Raw genomic sequence first — 15,080 nt, 5'->3', positions numbered from 1 at the left:
GCCCCTTAAAGTTTATTGCTTGTCATTTTTTTTTTTTTTTTTTCATGAAAGTATACTGTTTTATGTGTTATTAGATTAAATTTTCCACAATTATCCATTTAAAGTGAATGTTACATAAGTTGTGATTTCACTATACTGTACTTGAGAAATTTACGATGTACTGTACAGTCATTTCCTTTCCCTTATGTAGGTTTTTCTTTCCATTATGTAGGTTTTTCTTTCAGCATCAATGTCAATTTTTATTTTTATCTTCAATGTTTCCAGATAAGTGTGTAAATACGCCCTCGATAGGAGAAACAAAAGCATATGGATTGTTTGAAAACAGTCCAGATGACTTTGTGAAATTTACAGAGAGACATGTAACGAAGATATACCCCCATGGTACTCGAGCAGATTCATCTAATCTGAAACCTTATCCTTTCTGGAGTGTTGGATGTCAGATAGGTAAGGCTATTGAATTCATCACAGCAATATTACCTAATGAAGAATTCTACAGAATAATTCTGCTTTCCTTTTTTAAGACAAATTGTAATTGTCAAACTATATTGATGTATTTATAGTTTTATTTTGAGAAAACACTTGGTTTGATTGTATGCTTATGTCTCCTCAGTGGCACTGAATATGCAGACAGAAGACAAGGGTAACTTTTACAATGATGCCTTGTTCCGAAGCAATGGTAATTGTGGTTATGTGTTGAAACCAGATATCTTGTTGAAAAAGGAGCCTTACAGTCCATCAGAATTATCAAACAGGTAGGTGTGATTGATATGAATATATACTAGTTATTATTAGTTGAGGTGATAGGTGCACATATCTCTTGTCTTATGAAACTTTGTTTAGAATAATTATCTGTGTTGCAAATTACAACATTAATCAGCAGGCTGCATATCTCTATGCAGTATAATGTGTCTTGATGGCAAGGCAGGTGTCAGCACTATACACCACCCTCTCAACTAACCCCTTAGTTTTTGTACTGGATGAGCAATTTCAATTAATGATGTGCATTTAAGAGTTTATTTTTAGTACGTTTCAGTGAATTACTAGTCTTTATTGAAAACAATGGTTGAAAGTACTTGATATGCATGATAACTAGTTTTTACTTTCTACTCGAGTACTTTTAACCATTTTTTTCAATTCTTCTTCTTATTCTTTGTCTACATCTTTTCCTACTTCTATGTGGGGTCAATGTTTCTGGTCAGCTTTCTCCATCTACCTCTGTCCCACACCTCAGCACCGGTTAATCCCTTTGATCGAAGGTCATCCTTGATACAGTCCACCCACCTTCGCTTTGGTCTCCCTCTCCTTCTCGTTCTCTGTACCTCTATTTCCATCACTCTCCTCCCAATATACTGTTCATCTCTTCTCATGACATGACCGTACCACCTCAGTCTACTTTCTTGGATCTTATCTGATAGTTTTGTAACTCCTGTGGTACCCCTAATTACTTCATTCCATATCTTATGTCTGCTTGTTACCCCACACATCCATCTCAACATTCTCATCTCTGCCACATGCATCTTCTTCTCTTCTGTCTTCTTTATTGCCCATGTCTCCACTCCATACATCATTGCCGGTCTCACAACTGTCCTGTGTACTTTACCTTTCAACTTAACCCCTATTTTCCTGTCACATAGTACTCCACGCACTTTTTTCCAATTCTTCCATCCTGCTTGTATTCTTTGGTTTATTTTGCTGATCTTGGGCCAGAAATAAACCACAGAATACCAAGTTCAATCTTTGATTAAAGAGAGGTCTTTGTTACTTTACAGATTGTAACATTTTAGAAGGGGAAACCCACAAAGCTTCTCATAAGTTTATGAACAACTTTGTTGATTTGTAACAAGAAAGTTTGGCATTTAGTTGTATTAATTTTTTGTTTTTATTTTTAGGTATTCTAAAACTGTTAGAGTCACCATTTTAAGTGGGCAACATTTACCAAACTCTGCTAAAAAAGGTGATATTGTAGACCCATATGTGCAAGTTAAAGTTCGCGGACATCCACTTGATAAGCAGAAACAGCGCACAAAAGTAGTAAAGAACAATGGTGAGTATTTAAGAATTAAGTATATTTTATTTGATGATAATTTTGTAAGTGTTTGTTCAATTTTGAAGCCTCTTTTGCTGGATGCATGAAAACCCAGAAAAACTCGTTTGACAGTATTTGAAGTGGTTTTTTAACTATAAAATACATGTAAAATGTGCTGGCCACTGGCATTTAATAATTAGTGTAGAGTTAATCTAGTAGCTCTTTAACTAAGAAAAGGAAAATAATATGGAACTTTCTTGACAGTCTACTGTAAGGATGTGGTGTATTTCTAGTAGACCATTATGCTATACAGTAATTCACACTTTAAAGTAGTTTCAACTGAATGCTTCTATTATATGAAATGGTGAGAGGTCCTATAAAATAACATACAAACATTCCTTTACATGTGAACTTCAAAGGATGCAAAAATTTCTACCCATAAGTTTAAATAAATGTACAAAGTTGGATATTTTTGGGAATTTCAAATTTGACTTCAACTATTATGGTTATTTTTTTCACTGCCACTTAGCATTTTACAGGAACTATGAAAAATTGCCAAAAATATCTATGCAGTCTGGCTTGTATTAATCTATTAAATTGATTCATTAAATATAATTCTGTGACCCGTTAATTTAAAAAAGAAAAGAAATAAATATTCATATTAGATTTCTGAGGCCAACAGATTACTGTACTATTGTCATTGCACCTACACAGTAAATGGAGGAGGGAAACTGTAGGTCAAAATTCTCATGTTAAAAGTGATATAAGCTATTACCTGAAAGATGAAAAATTGTACCTGAACAATCTTGCTACCAAGGTAATAAATATGTACAAACCAAATATCGGAATGATCTCTAAAAATATTGATAAAAAATCATTGTGAATTAAGTCATCCATTTTCTGTTGATGTAGATATTTTGAGAACCTAATTTGTATATTATATACATATATATATATATATATATATATATATATATATATATATATATATATATATATATATATAATATATATAATATATATGTATATATATAATATATATATATATATATATATATATATATAATATATATATATATATAATATATATATATATATATATATATATATATATATAATATATATATATAATATATATATATATATATATATATATATATATATATATATATATATATATATATATATATATATATATATATACACATAGGATATACACACACACATATATATATACACACATATATATATGTATATATATATACACACACACACACACACATATATATATATATATATATATATATATATATATATATATATACTTGAACAAGAAGTGGGGTCGATTAGTAAGAGTTTGGAAGGGTGTGTGAGAGAAGGAAGTTACCAGTTAATGGAGGTAAGAGAAAGGCTATGAGATGCACGGAGAAGGGATGTTGGTACTAGATTGAATGTCCTGTCCAATGGAAAGTTACTTGAAGTAGATCAGTTGGGTTCTGTTTTTGCTGCAAATGGTGAAGTGGAAGATATACATCAGAGTGAAAGAAGGATGTAAAGTATTTGGGTCAGTAAAGGGAGTGGTAAAGATTAGAGGGTTAGGGATGGATGTAAAGAGAGTTTTGTATGAAAAAGTGATTGTACCAACTATGATGTATGGATCAGAGTTGTGTTAAATGAAAGTGGAGAGACAGAAATTGAATGTGTTAAGATGAAATGTCTGAGGAGTATGGTTGATGCATTTTGATTAGATAGGGTTAGGAACAAAGTAATGAGGGTGAGAATGGGTGTGTGAAAAGAATTAGCAGCTAGGGTGGATATGAATGTGAGGTGGCATGGCCATGTAGAGAGGATGGAAAATAGCCGTCTGCTGAAAAAGGTGATGAATGCAGGAGTTGATGGAAGAAGTGCAAGACAAAGGCCTAGGTTGGGTGGATGGATGAAGTGAAGAAAGCCCTAGTTTACAGAAGGATAGATGTGAGAAAGTCCAAAGAGCATGTTATAAATAGGAATGAGTGCAGACTAGTGGTTTCAATGGACTTTTCAGTAATGTCTATTGCTACACAGTATCTTTCAAATCCAAGTTATTCTTATAGAACTTTGAATTCTGTATTAACTTTGGCCTTTAACAGAGATAACATAGGTGTCCTACATTTCTATCTGATCTTTTAGACACCTACAATTAGCCAGGCTTACAACCAAGGTGATAGCCTCGTTCCTTTATATGCCAAGATATTAGTGTAGATATTTTAGTATTCCTGCGTGAAATATGCGCTTTTTACTTATCACTCCAACCATTTGCCATGGTTTTCCTGGTGTTAAACAAGTTTCAGATTTCTACAAACATCAGGATGACAATACTGTAATAGCTCCTTTCTGGTCTCAAAGGAAGTGGTTCACAGATCTTTGGCTTCTGTAGTGTTGAAGAAGGTTGCCGTACTAAGTCAATCTGCTCATACAACTTTTTTCAAAGGTGATTCATCAGGGGAGGTGTATAGAAATAAACCGAATTTTAATAATAAAATTTCTTGTTCCTACACTCACCTTATGTTCTTGTACATCCCCACCCTCCCCACTTTCTATTGGTATGTACAAGAAAAGGATAATTTTGACTTTGAATCTAAAGAGACAAAGGCATATGTTTACCCCTTACTGTTAGAATGCCCCTTTCTTTACTAAGGGCATATATTTATTGAAGGGAAGAAAATGGGAACTTTTAAATTTCTACAAAAAATTTTGAGTAAATGGTGATTAAACTGAGCTTTTGGAGAATAAGCAATATGAACATCAGGTGAGTATGAAAATAAGAAATTTTAGTATTAAACTTCCTTTTTGCTCGGATCAAGCAATTCTCTTGAACCCATTGTTAGTACAAAGGAAGTTTTTAATACTGGTCATTGAAGTAAGTTGAATAAAGAAATGCTGTTTGTTAGAATAAAGTAGAGAGTATAATTGATCTTATTTTTGTGGAATAATGGTTATGTCAGCTCTTATAGAAAATTGTAGGTCACAAAGATCTGTATTTATTTTAGGTTACCTAATTTGTTTAGACGAAACTATTTTGGATGGGTCTCATGAGTTTGCAGCAGCATTTATGATTTGTGTGTTTAAAAGGAGGAAACCAGTGTGTTTCCATATGGAGTTGTTTCCTTATGTTGATAGTTTCTGATGCACAGTAACACACTTTGGTGTGTGTATCTGTATTGGTTCCCTAGATATCTTGCTAAAATTAGTGTATGGTGCAAATTATATTGCATAAGTTGAATCCTAACAAAACTCAAAGTATGATTGTAAGTAGGTAGAGGACAGTTGCTCCTCAATATCCGGATCTTAATATTAATAATGCTTCTTTAACTGTATGACTTAAAATTTTAGGTGTGAGTCTCGATAACAAATTTACTTTTGAGAGACACATTAAGTATGTCTTCTTCAACTGCACAAAAAATTGGCTTATTGAGAAAGTCTTGTAAGATTTTCGGTGATCAATCTATTCTGAAGCGTTTTAATTCTTTCATTCTACCTTTTTGCTAGTATTGTTCTGTCTGGTTTTCAGCTGCTGATTCTCATCTTAATTTGTTGGACATGAACTTATGGTCTATTAAATTTCTAAATCTGGATCTAGTTACTAATCTCTGGCACCGTTGTTCAATTAGTTCGTTATGCATGTTGCATGAGATTTTTCATCATTCTGACCATCCTTTACATTCAGATCTTCCCAGACAGTACCACCCTGATTTTAATACTAGGTATGCAGTTAATTCTAATAGTCATGCCTTCTCCATCGTGAGGCTCAATACTAATCAGTATTCTGGAAGTTTTATTCCAGCTATGACCAAGTTGTGGAATGATCTTCCCAATTGGGTAGTTGTATCAATAGAACTTCAAAAGTTCCAACTTGCAGCAAATGTTTTTATGATAACAGGTTGACATGTCTCTTTTTATAGTTTATATATGAAAGATCTGTTGTAATGCTGTTACTGTTCTAGAAATATTTTATTTTAATTGTTTATTACTTTTCATATAGTTTGTTTATTTCCTTATTTCCTTTCCTCACTGGGCTATTTTTCCCTATTGGAGACCCTAGGCTTATAGCATCCTACTTGTCCAATTAGGGTTGTGGCTTAGCTAGTAATATTAGTAATAATATAAGATTAAATATGGATAAAGGCATGACATAAGTAGCCTCCAGAACCAAATTGACATGTATGTGTTTCTTGTGAACCCTTCTTTTCTCCCTATCTCTCATATAGTAACTACAGTACTATATCACAAGATTTTTCTTTGGAACATTTAAATGAGCCTATTCATAGGAATGATAAGACTTTAGGATTTTACTTTGACAGGGGTCTGTTTGGAATGTCTACAGGTCTTGTCAATTTATGAGAGGATGTTATGCCGGTTATTTAAAATCCCAGTAGGAGGAACAGTTTTTTCTAAGTCCTTAGGATTGTGTATCTTAGGTCCCTAAAGGTATCCACCAATAATTTGTTTCAAAGTCAATGGATTATGTAATTAGATTGGTACAAATCAAGGAATGTTTCATTAACAAAACTTGGTCTAGATAGCTTAAGTTTTTTCATTTCCTTTCATGAGAGGAAATGGCTTATTGATGCTATTAAGGATTATAGGTCCATGTTTAATACTGTACTCGAGCATCAAGGCATAGAATTATCCACTTCAGGTATTAATGCTTATGTAATCTGGTTTTCTAAATTGAGAGAGTTACATTTATCAGAATGAATTACTTGAATCTAAATGTAGTCATAATTTTAAAGTTATCCTTTTAAATGGAAGATCTTAATTTTAAAGATCTTACAACTGAAAGTTTTCATTCAAGGTTTAGCATCGACTGAACACATTTGTGGACTGGAGGTTTTTGCCTGTAATGAACGAAGATGAGAAAATTATTTTTTCTCCTTACCTTCATTCAGAGCTGAAATTTTAAGATCAGTGGTTAGCCTCAATTTTCTAACATTCCCTAATTGGAGAGGAAATATGGTGATCTACCAGAGAGCAGATTTCTTTTTCCTGTGAAACCTATTAAGTTTTATTTAGATTAGAAAGAAATATTAGGGAAAACATTCCCAATTGTATTTAAAGGATTAACATATTGGGGCTGCATCTTTCCAAAGGCTATGTGGTTTCTTGTTAAGGGTTTAATGACTGAAGCACACCGAGAATTAGATTAGAGTCAGATGTAGAACTTTACAGGTTCAATGTCATAAAGTGGAAGTGCAGCTACCTCTATTAATATCTGTAAGAATCCTTCTTTGGAAAGAGTTTTTTCCAGTAGTGCAGTGGTATGCCAAGTCAGTTTTTTCAAAAAGTTATTCAAAAGAAACCAGGTTTTCTTAGAAAATTACTGGGCATCAGGTTCTGTAGCAGGGTCGGCATAAAGTGTAAATAAGAATTTACTGTTAATCAATTTGCTTAGATTTAGTTTAGACCAGAATATTTAAGTTAAAAGTTAAAATTAAAAAGTTCAATGTGTTCTGTAGCATAATAAGTGTACAGTAGTAAAAGTTTAATAAGGTTATGATGGCTGATGTGGTAACATCCGTGACTGGTAATCGCCAGACTGGTGTTCGAGTCTCGCTCAAACTCGTTAATTCCTTTTTTCGCTGCAACCTCAAATTCTTGTGAGCTAAGGATGGAGGGTTTTGGGGGAGCCTATAGGTCTATCTACTGAGTCATCAATAGCCATTGCCTGGCCCTCCTTGGTCCTAGGGGGCTTTGGGTGTTGATCATATATATACGTATATGGTCAGTCTCTAGGGCATTGTCCTACTTGATTGGGCAATGTCACCGTCCCTTGCCTCTGCTGTTCATGAGAGACCTTTTAAACCTTTAAATAGTGGAATGTCTTTGGAACCCAATCAGGAAACTCGAGTTACTACAGAGTTTATTTAGGTTTGTGATTAGTTACCGTTGAATTAAACGTGAGTCTCTGGTGATTCACAAAGTTTATTAATCTAGGAGGTTACATTTCCTATCTTTTTCCTTCAGTAATCCACATCCATTAGAGTGTGAAAGTCAGCAATATGAACGCCAAGGGAATTTTATTGAAATAAATAGAATTTTGATTATAAAATTTATTTTTTCTCTACTTGCCTGATGTTCATAGCAAGGACCCCTCCCCCCATTCACTAGTGATGTCAAAGTTTAGTGATCTAGTTCTTACTTTGAGACTGAAAAGACAAGGAACTAAGGCATACATATGCTTAGATAATTGTCATCTAGGTAACCATTTTTCATAAGTAAAGAAAATGGGCAAATTTATTTTTGGGTAGATGTTTGCATTTAACCAGTTTTGAGAGAGAAGCACTATGAAGATCAGGTGAGCATAGAAATAATAAAGCTTAATTTTTATCTGCATTAATTCTTGCTAATTTTCAAACCTTGCATTAGCCTGTTGTAAATTTGGATTAGTTGATGCTAAGCAATTGTGCATAATATAAAGTCAACTATTATAACAGTAAGACTAGCTATTCAAAACAGTGTTCGGGCCCAGTTGTACATTCTGTAGTTATACAAGAACTATTAATGATTAATTCAAGTGCATTCCATTCATACTTGTAAGATTTTAAACATTTGATAATATTTCTTCAGTCTTATTTTCAATAAGGAGAGGAGGCAAGGAAAAGATGGGCGGAATATTTTGAAAGTTTACTGAATGTTGAGGATAATAGGGAGGCAGATATAATTGCTGTTGCAGGTGTTGAGGTGCCAGTGATGGGGGATGAGAATGAGAGAGAGATTACAGTAGATGAAGTGAGGAGAGCACTAAATGAAACGAGAGTAGGAAAAGCATCTGGTATGGATGGTATGAGAGCTGAGATGTTGAAGGAGGGGGGTGTGACTGTACTTGAATGGTTGGTGAGATTGTTTAATATGTGTTTTGTGTTGTCAATGGTACCAGTAGATTGGGTTTGTGCATGTATTGTACCACTATATAAGGGTAAGGGAGATGTGCATGAGTGTTGTAATTCAAGAGGTATTAGTTTGTTAAGCGTAGTTGGAAAAGTGTATGGTAGAGAAATGATTAATAGGATCAAGGATAAAACAGAGAATGCAATCTTAGAAATACAGGGTGGTTTTAGAAGAGGTAGGGGTTGTATGAATCAGATTTTTACAGTTAGGCAGATATGCGAGAAATATTTAGCAAAAGGTAAGGAGGTGTATGTCGCGTTTATGGATCTGGAGAAAGCGTATGATAGAGTTGATAGGGAAGCAATGTGGAATGTGATGAGGTTATATGGAGTAGGGGGAAGGTTATTGCAAGCAGTGAAAAGTTTCTACAAAGGTAGTAAAGCATGTGTTAGTATAGGAAATGAAGTGAGTTATTGGATTCCAGTGTGAGGGGGGCTGAGACAGGGATGTGTGATGTCGCCATGGTTGTTTAACTTGTATGTTGATGGAGTGGTGAGAGAGGTGAATGCTCGAGTGCTTGGACGAGGATTAAAACTGGTAGACGAGAATGACCATGACCATGAATGGGAGGTAAATCAGTTTTTGTTTGCGGATGATACTGTACTGGTTGCAGACACAGAAGAGAAGCTTGGCCGATTAGTGACAGAATTTGGAAGAGTGTGTGAGAGAAGGAAGTTGAGAGTTAATGTGGGTAAGAGTAAGGTTATGAGATGTACGAGAAGGGAAGATGGTGCAAGGTTGAATGTCATGTTGAATGGAGAGTTACTTGAGGAGGTGGATCAGTTTAAGTACTAGGGGTCTGTTGTTGCAGCAAATGGTGGAGTGGAAGCAGATGTACGTCGAAGAGTGAATGAAGGTTGCAAAGTGTTGGGGGCAGTTAAGGGAGTAGTAAAAAATAGAGGGTTGGGCATGAATGTAAAGAGAGTTCTATATGAGAAAGTGATTGTACCAACTGTGATGTATGGATCGGAGTTGTGGGGAATGAAAGTGATGGAGAGACAGAAATTGAATGTGTTTGAGATGAAGTGTCTAAGAAGTATGGCTGGTGTATCTCGAGTAGATAGGGTTAGGAACGAAGTGGTGAGGGTGAGAACGGGTGTAAGAAATGAGTTAGCAGCTAGAGTGGATAGGAATGTGTTGAGGTGGTTTGGCCATGTTGAGAGAATGGAAAATGGCTGTCTGCTAAAGAAGGTGATGAATGCAAGAGTTGATGGGAGAAGTACGAGAGGAAGGCCAAGGTTTGGGTGGATGGATGGAGTGAAGGAAGCTCTGGGTGATAGGAGAATAGATGTGAGCGAGGCAAGAGAGCATGCTAGAAATAGGAACGAATGGCGAGCGATTGTGACGCAGTTCCGGTAGGCCCTGCTGCTGCCTCCGATGCCTTAGATGACCGCGGAGGTAGCAGCAGTAGGGGATTCAGCATTATGAAGCTTGATCTGTGGTGGATAATGTGGGAGGGTGGGCTGTGACACCCTAGCAGTACCAGCTGAACTCGGTTGAGTCCCTTGTTAGGCTGGGAGGAACGTAGAGAGTAGAGGTCCCCTTTTTGTTTTTGTTTCTTTGTTGATGTCGGCTACCCCCCAAAATTGGGGGAAGTGCCTTGGTATATGTATGTATTACCAATTATTGTTCATCATGTAGTAATGGATAATGTGAACTTAGATATCTTTTCAAGGCATATTTAAGGGAAATTAGTAAAAGACCTTATACAATGCATCTCAAACTGGTACACTTCAAAAGTGGAATGTTACATTTTTATTTGAAAACGAATAATTTTTTAAGGATGCATATTTTCCTTTGGATATATTTCTTTCACACCAAACTCTTACTGATTCTAATAAAATTTCAGGCTTCAACCCTGTGTGGAATGAAACTCTAGAGCTAAATATCAAGGTGCCTCAAGTTTCGCTGATATACTTTTCCTTACGAGACGATAGCTCTTATGCACGTGATCCTGTTCTTGGCTTGTCTGGTATTCCCTTTAACTCTCTATCAACCGGTAAGTATATAAAGATTTTCATTATTTTTCTCTAATGATTTTGTGTGAAATTTGTGTACTCTTATTTCTAAATGGCCAGTGAATTTATAAAAAAATGTTTTACTAAAAATTCTTAGCTTTTTATTTTATGCATTGCCAAATTGTCTACTCAGAGAATTACTGTATATATATTGTATTTGTTAATGTCTTGGTATTGAACTTAGATTAAATATCATATATACAAGTTTTTTGCTACTGTATTTTTCAGTTATCTTTGTGCCATTTTATAGCTTGAATTTAGGAGATAGATATAGAAATCCCACTATTTTCATAGTGGAATTGTCTTGTATTCCACTATTTTCATAGTGGAATTGTTTATATAGGTGAATTTTTATTCAATATGGTACAGTATATGGTTCTCTGTATCACGAATGGCCGAGCTCGTGAAGATAAAACCCATGAATATAGAGGGATGACTGTATGATACTGTATATCTAATAATATCTTTGTAAAGAAAAATAAAAAGGAAACTCAAACTTTGTTTACAAACCATTTATTTACAAAACTCTAAGATTACATATGATACAGAACATTAATTATTTCATTGCTCTTTACAGGTTATCGATATGTGCGCTTCAGAGATTTAGCCGGCAAAAATTTAGCACCATCAGCCCTTTTTGTTCATGTAAGTATTAGTGACAATTGAAGGAAAGTGGCTACTTAGGAGATTTCCAACCCAAGGCAATAAGTACAACACTGAAAAAGTTTTCATAAGAATAATTTGCAAAAGCTGACCTATGCTTCTTGATGTAGCAGGTGTTTATTGCTTTTTATGACATCATGATATTGTGGGACAACTATAAGATAAATGTATTATGCGCAAACTTTTAATTTTTTATTGTGTAATTTTTAATACCAAGAAGTCACCTTACTTTTCAAATTATATTGTTATATATTTATTGTCTCTATACAAAGTTGTCTATTAGAAACAATTGTGATAGTTGCAGGATTAACTAATATGGTTAAATGTTATATGTTGTGTTGAAGACAATGTAGTTGTCAGTACTTATTACCAATGAGTGGAGCAGTCTGATTGGATGTTATATTTTTGTATTTTTTTATTTGGAATCTTATGTGAAATAACAGTACAGTACAGGGAATAATTATTTGCCTTACTCAAGAATAGAAAATGTTGAAATGACTAAACTACAAAATGGGTTTTGAAAGATTGCCCCTTTCGCATTTTTATTTTAAAATGATAAATACCAATATTGCATTTTGCAGTACTTTTTTATGAAAACAAATTTGTAATAGTAGTGGCTTTATGGAGCTTTGTATTTTTTTATTTGAGTAATCCATGTAGTCGTAGTTTCTGATTACTGTAATATGGAAATTTTCATCTAACCCCAATTTATATTTTGAATAAATGGAAAGTTTATTGATCACTGTGTGTGACTACAGTTGTTATAGTTTATATTTTGCAAATCTGCAAAAACAATTTAAACTTCAGAGTAATATTGGTTTTTCTTTAGTGTCTTGCCATGTACAGAAATTATTATTTCACATCATGTAAATAATATCTTGTTTTAAACCTTGCTCAGCTTAGTAACATGTTACATATATTAGCTGGCAAGATTTTAAATATCTCATTATACATTATCCAGATTAGTTGAAAGAATTTTGAAAAGAATCTCGTGTACACAAACCTAATATATTATCAAACTGTGTAAAGTACTGTATATCATATGCATTTATGACAGTGAGATGCAGAATAACAGAAAAAAACATAACATAAGCACTTTTAGATAAAATCAGAGTACGAAGCATGCCATATATATCTTAATGCACCGAGTTTCAAAATATAAATTTCCTTAAAATGGTAACTTAAAAAGTAATGTAGGTAATTAAAAATTGATGTAATTGATATGTAACCTTTTCCTAGTTGCCTATTATTATCTTTGGCAATATAAATCCTTTGCTGATGCAAAAGCCTGTGTCAAAGCATGTTTTATAGTGGTTTAGCAGCTCACTGCCAGATGATTATTAATTTTTTTGAACTATACCTGTAAAATGTCACTTTGAAGAATTAGATGATTTCTTCTTATAATAGTGGTAACTTGGCAACGCAACTTTGTTGCTAGAGGTTTATTTTGCAAATATTATCAAGAATATCTTGAATATACCTTGTACTCAACCAAAAATCATGAAGAAACACCTTGTCTATTGTGATAACTAGATTTTATAATTGTTCTTGTGAAAAGCAAGAAAAAATGGCTGTAATTAGTCTGGGTTTGTCCAATGTGTTTTTTTTTTTTTTTTTACTCACATTTGCTGCAAATAACAGTTAGTCTGAATAGAGTTTTCTTTTTAAAGTATTTCACTTCAAATTGTAGTTATAGAAAATATTCAATGATATTTACACATTATGTACTAAAATAATGTGCAATATATTTCTTATATTCTTTGCAAGTAATTCCTTCTTTACTTTTAAGACGGTTGTTATTGATTGATACAGTACATCATATATTTATTCCATACAAGGTCCGTTATATATACATTAAAAAATGTATGCAAGTTTTTTTAGTGGTGGTGTTCTTTATGAATGATTGATTTTTTAAAAGAAACCAGTATCCAATTTGAAATTCATTTTGATACTTTTGGCTTACACTCAAAACTGTTCTGTCCGTTCTTGTGCAAGTAATAGTTTTCAAAGCTGAGAAAATTGAAATAATAAATATGGTAAACTTTAATGGAGACGTGCATCATAATACTGTCAGCAATTTTTGATATAATTTTACAAAATTCTAGGTAATCTCTGCTGGTTAGTTTTCTTTTTGTAAGCCAACTAAAGGTGCTAAAAGTTAGTTTTCATATAGTTTATCCAATCCTATACAGTAGTATCTGGAAATGTTTGATAGTGAATTGGAATTCTTATTATGTAGAACAAGTTTACTAGTAGATTCTTAATGAAAATACAGTACTCCCAGCCAGTAAATTATCACAAAACTGTTGAAAATGGATGAAGTCTTATCAACTTTTATAAAGAATTCTACTATTCCAGATTTAGTATTCTGTGATTTCAGCTCCTGTGATTATGTAGAAGAGGTTTGATGTAGATGAACAATGGTATTGTATAGGTAAAGTGCACATATGTTATATATACAAGCTTTTGAAGAATTTTAAGTTTTCTCCACATGATTTTCGTATGCAAATGTTGCTGTAATAAACAAGCAATGCTGTGAATGATATTGGTGCTTTGCTATGAATATTTTATGCAAAAATTGTGGCAGACGCAGTTTCATCAACTGAATATTCCCTTGTATTATAAGGAAAAAATAAATTTATGATGCTTATAGTAAATTACAGTTAAAATACTTTATTATGGAATTAAAATTTTACATTTAACTTCGTGTCAATATTTTGTGTTATATAAAGAGCTTTTATACACAGTATATTCATTTACCTTTTGAGTAAGTTTATACTTTTGGCGGAGGTCATTCATCTCTTACGTTTTTTACCTTTTGATTTCTTCTTTCTTCCTCTCTTTCTATTTGCTGCTGCATTAGGTGAGGACTTTGCTTCTTTTTTCATTGGTGGTCTGTAAAGTTTAGATAAAATATTAACAACAAAACATTTACCTAGCCATTTTATACTTATATTTCTTAACAAGAAAGAAATATCTGAAAAGGATAAAAACTGCATTCTATTCTTTCTACTATGGCACTTCCTCCTATTTCTATTCTTTCTACTACGGCACTTAATCCTAATTCTATTCTTTCTACTATGGCACTTCCTCCTATTTCTATTCTTTCTACTACGGCACTTAATCCTATTTCTTGTGGGTGTAGCAAACGTGAAAAAAATAAGTAATAAAAGGGGACTTTTTGCTCCACTCATCCTGACAAGGGATTCAGGCAAGTGGTGCCACAGCCCACCCTCCCCCAACTATCCATCACAATTGAAGTGTCACATGCTGAATCACCTACTGCTGCTACCTCAGCAGTCACAAAAGTGCCCAGAGGAAGCAGCAGGGCTATCGGAACTGTCACAATTGTTTGCCATTCATTCCTATTTCCAGCAAGCTCTTCTGCCTCAAATCTACCCTCCTATTACTTTCTTCACTCCATCCATCCTCCCAAACCTTGGCCC

The 15,080-nt window shown here is 33.6% G+C and overlaps 2 protein-coding genes across 11 annotated transcripts in view; one reads left to right on the top strand and one right to left on the bottom strand.

The window, feature by feature from the left end:
- Positions 1–13,544, top strand: part of LOC137655668 (1-phosphatidylinositol 4,5-bisphosphate phosphodiesterase delta-4-like) — a 277,338-nt gene extending 263,794 nt beyond the window's left edge. For all 9 annotated transcript variants that reach the window (XM_068389616.1, XM_068389620.1, XM_068389621.1 and 6 more), the window contains 5 exons: positions 265–444; positions 611–752; positions 1,890–2,044; positions 10,803–10,952; positions 11,549–13,544. In XM_068389616.1, coding sequence (XP_068245717.1) covers positions 265–444; positions 611–752; positions 1,890–2,044; positions 10,803–10,952; positions 11,549–11,637 — 716 coding nt within the window. In that variant the 3' untranslated portion in view covers positions 11,638–13,544. The remainder of the gene's footprint in view (positions 1–264; positions 445–610; positions 753–1,889; positions 2,045–10,802; positions 10,953–11,548) is intronic.
- A 747-nt stretch (positions 13,545–14,291) lies between these two features.
- The window catches only part of caly (ubiquitin carboxyl-terminal hydrolase calypso), a 128,927-nt gene continuing 128,138 nt past the window's right edge, over positions 14,292–15,080 (bottom strand). For both annotated transcript variants that reach the window (XM_068389622.1, XM_068389623.1), the window contains exon 15: positions 14,292–14,529. In XM_068389622.1, the coding sequence (XP_068245723.1) occupies positions 14,430–14,529 (100 nt within the window). In that variant the 3' untranslated portion in view covers positions 14,292–14,429. The remainder of the gene's footprint in view (positions 14,530–15,080) is intronic.

The sequence above is a fragment of the Palaemon carinicauda genome, chromosome 16, assembly GCF_036898095.1.
Source record: "Palaemon carinicauda isolate YSFRI2023 chromosome 16, ASM3689809v2, whole genome shotgun sequence".
NCBI classification, from domain to species: domain Eukaryota; kingdom Metazoa; phylum Arthropoda; class Malacostraca; order Decapoda; family Palaemonidae; genus Palaemon; species Palaemon carinicauda.
This window is presented reverse-complemented; position numbering and strand designations above follow the sequence as displayed.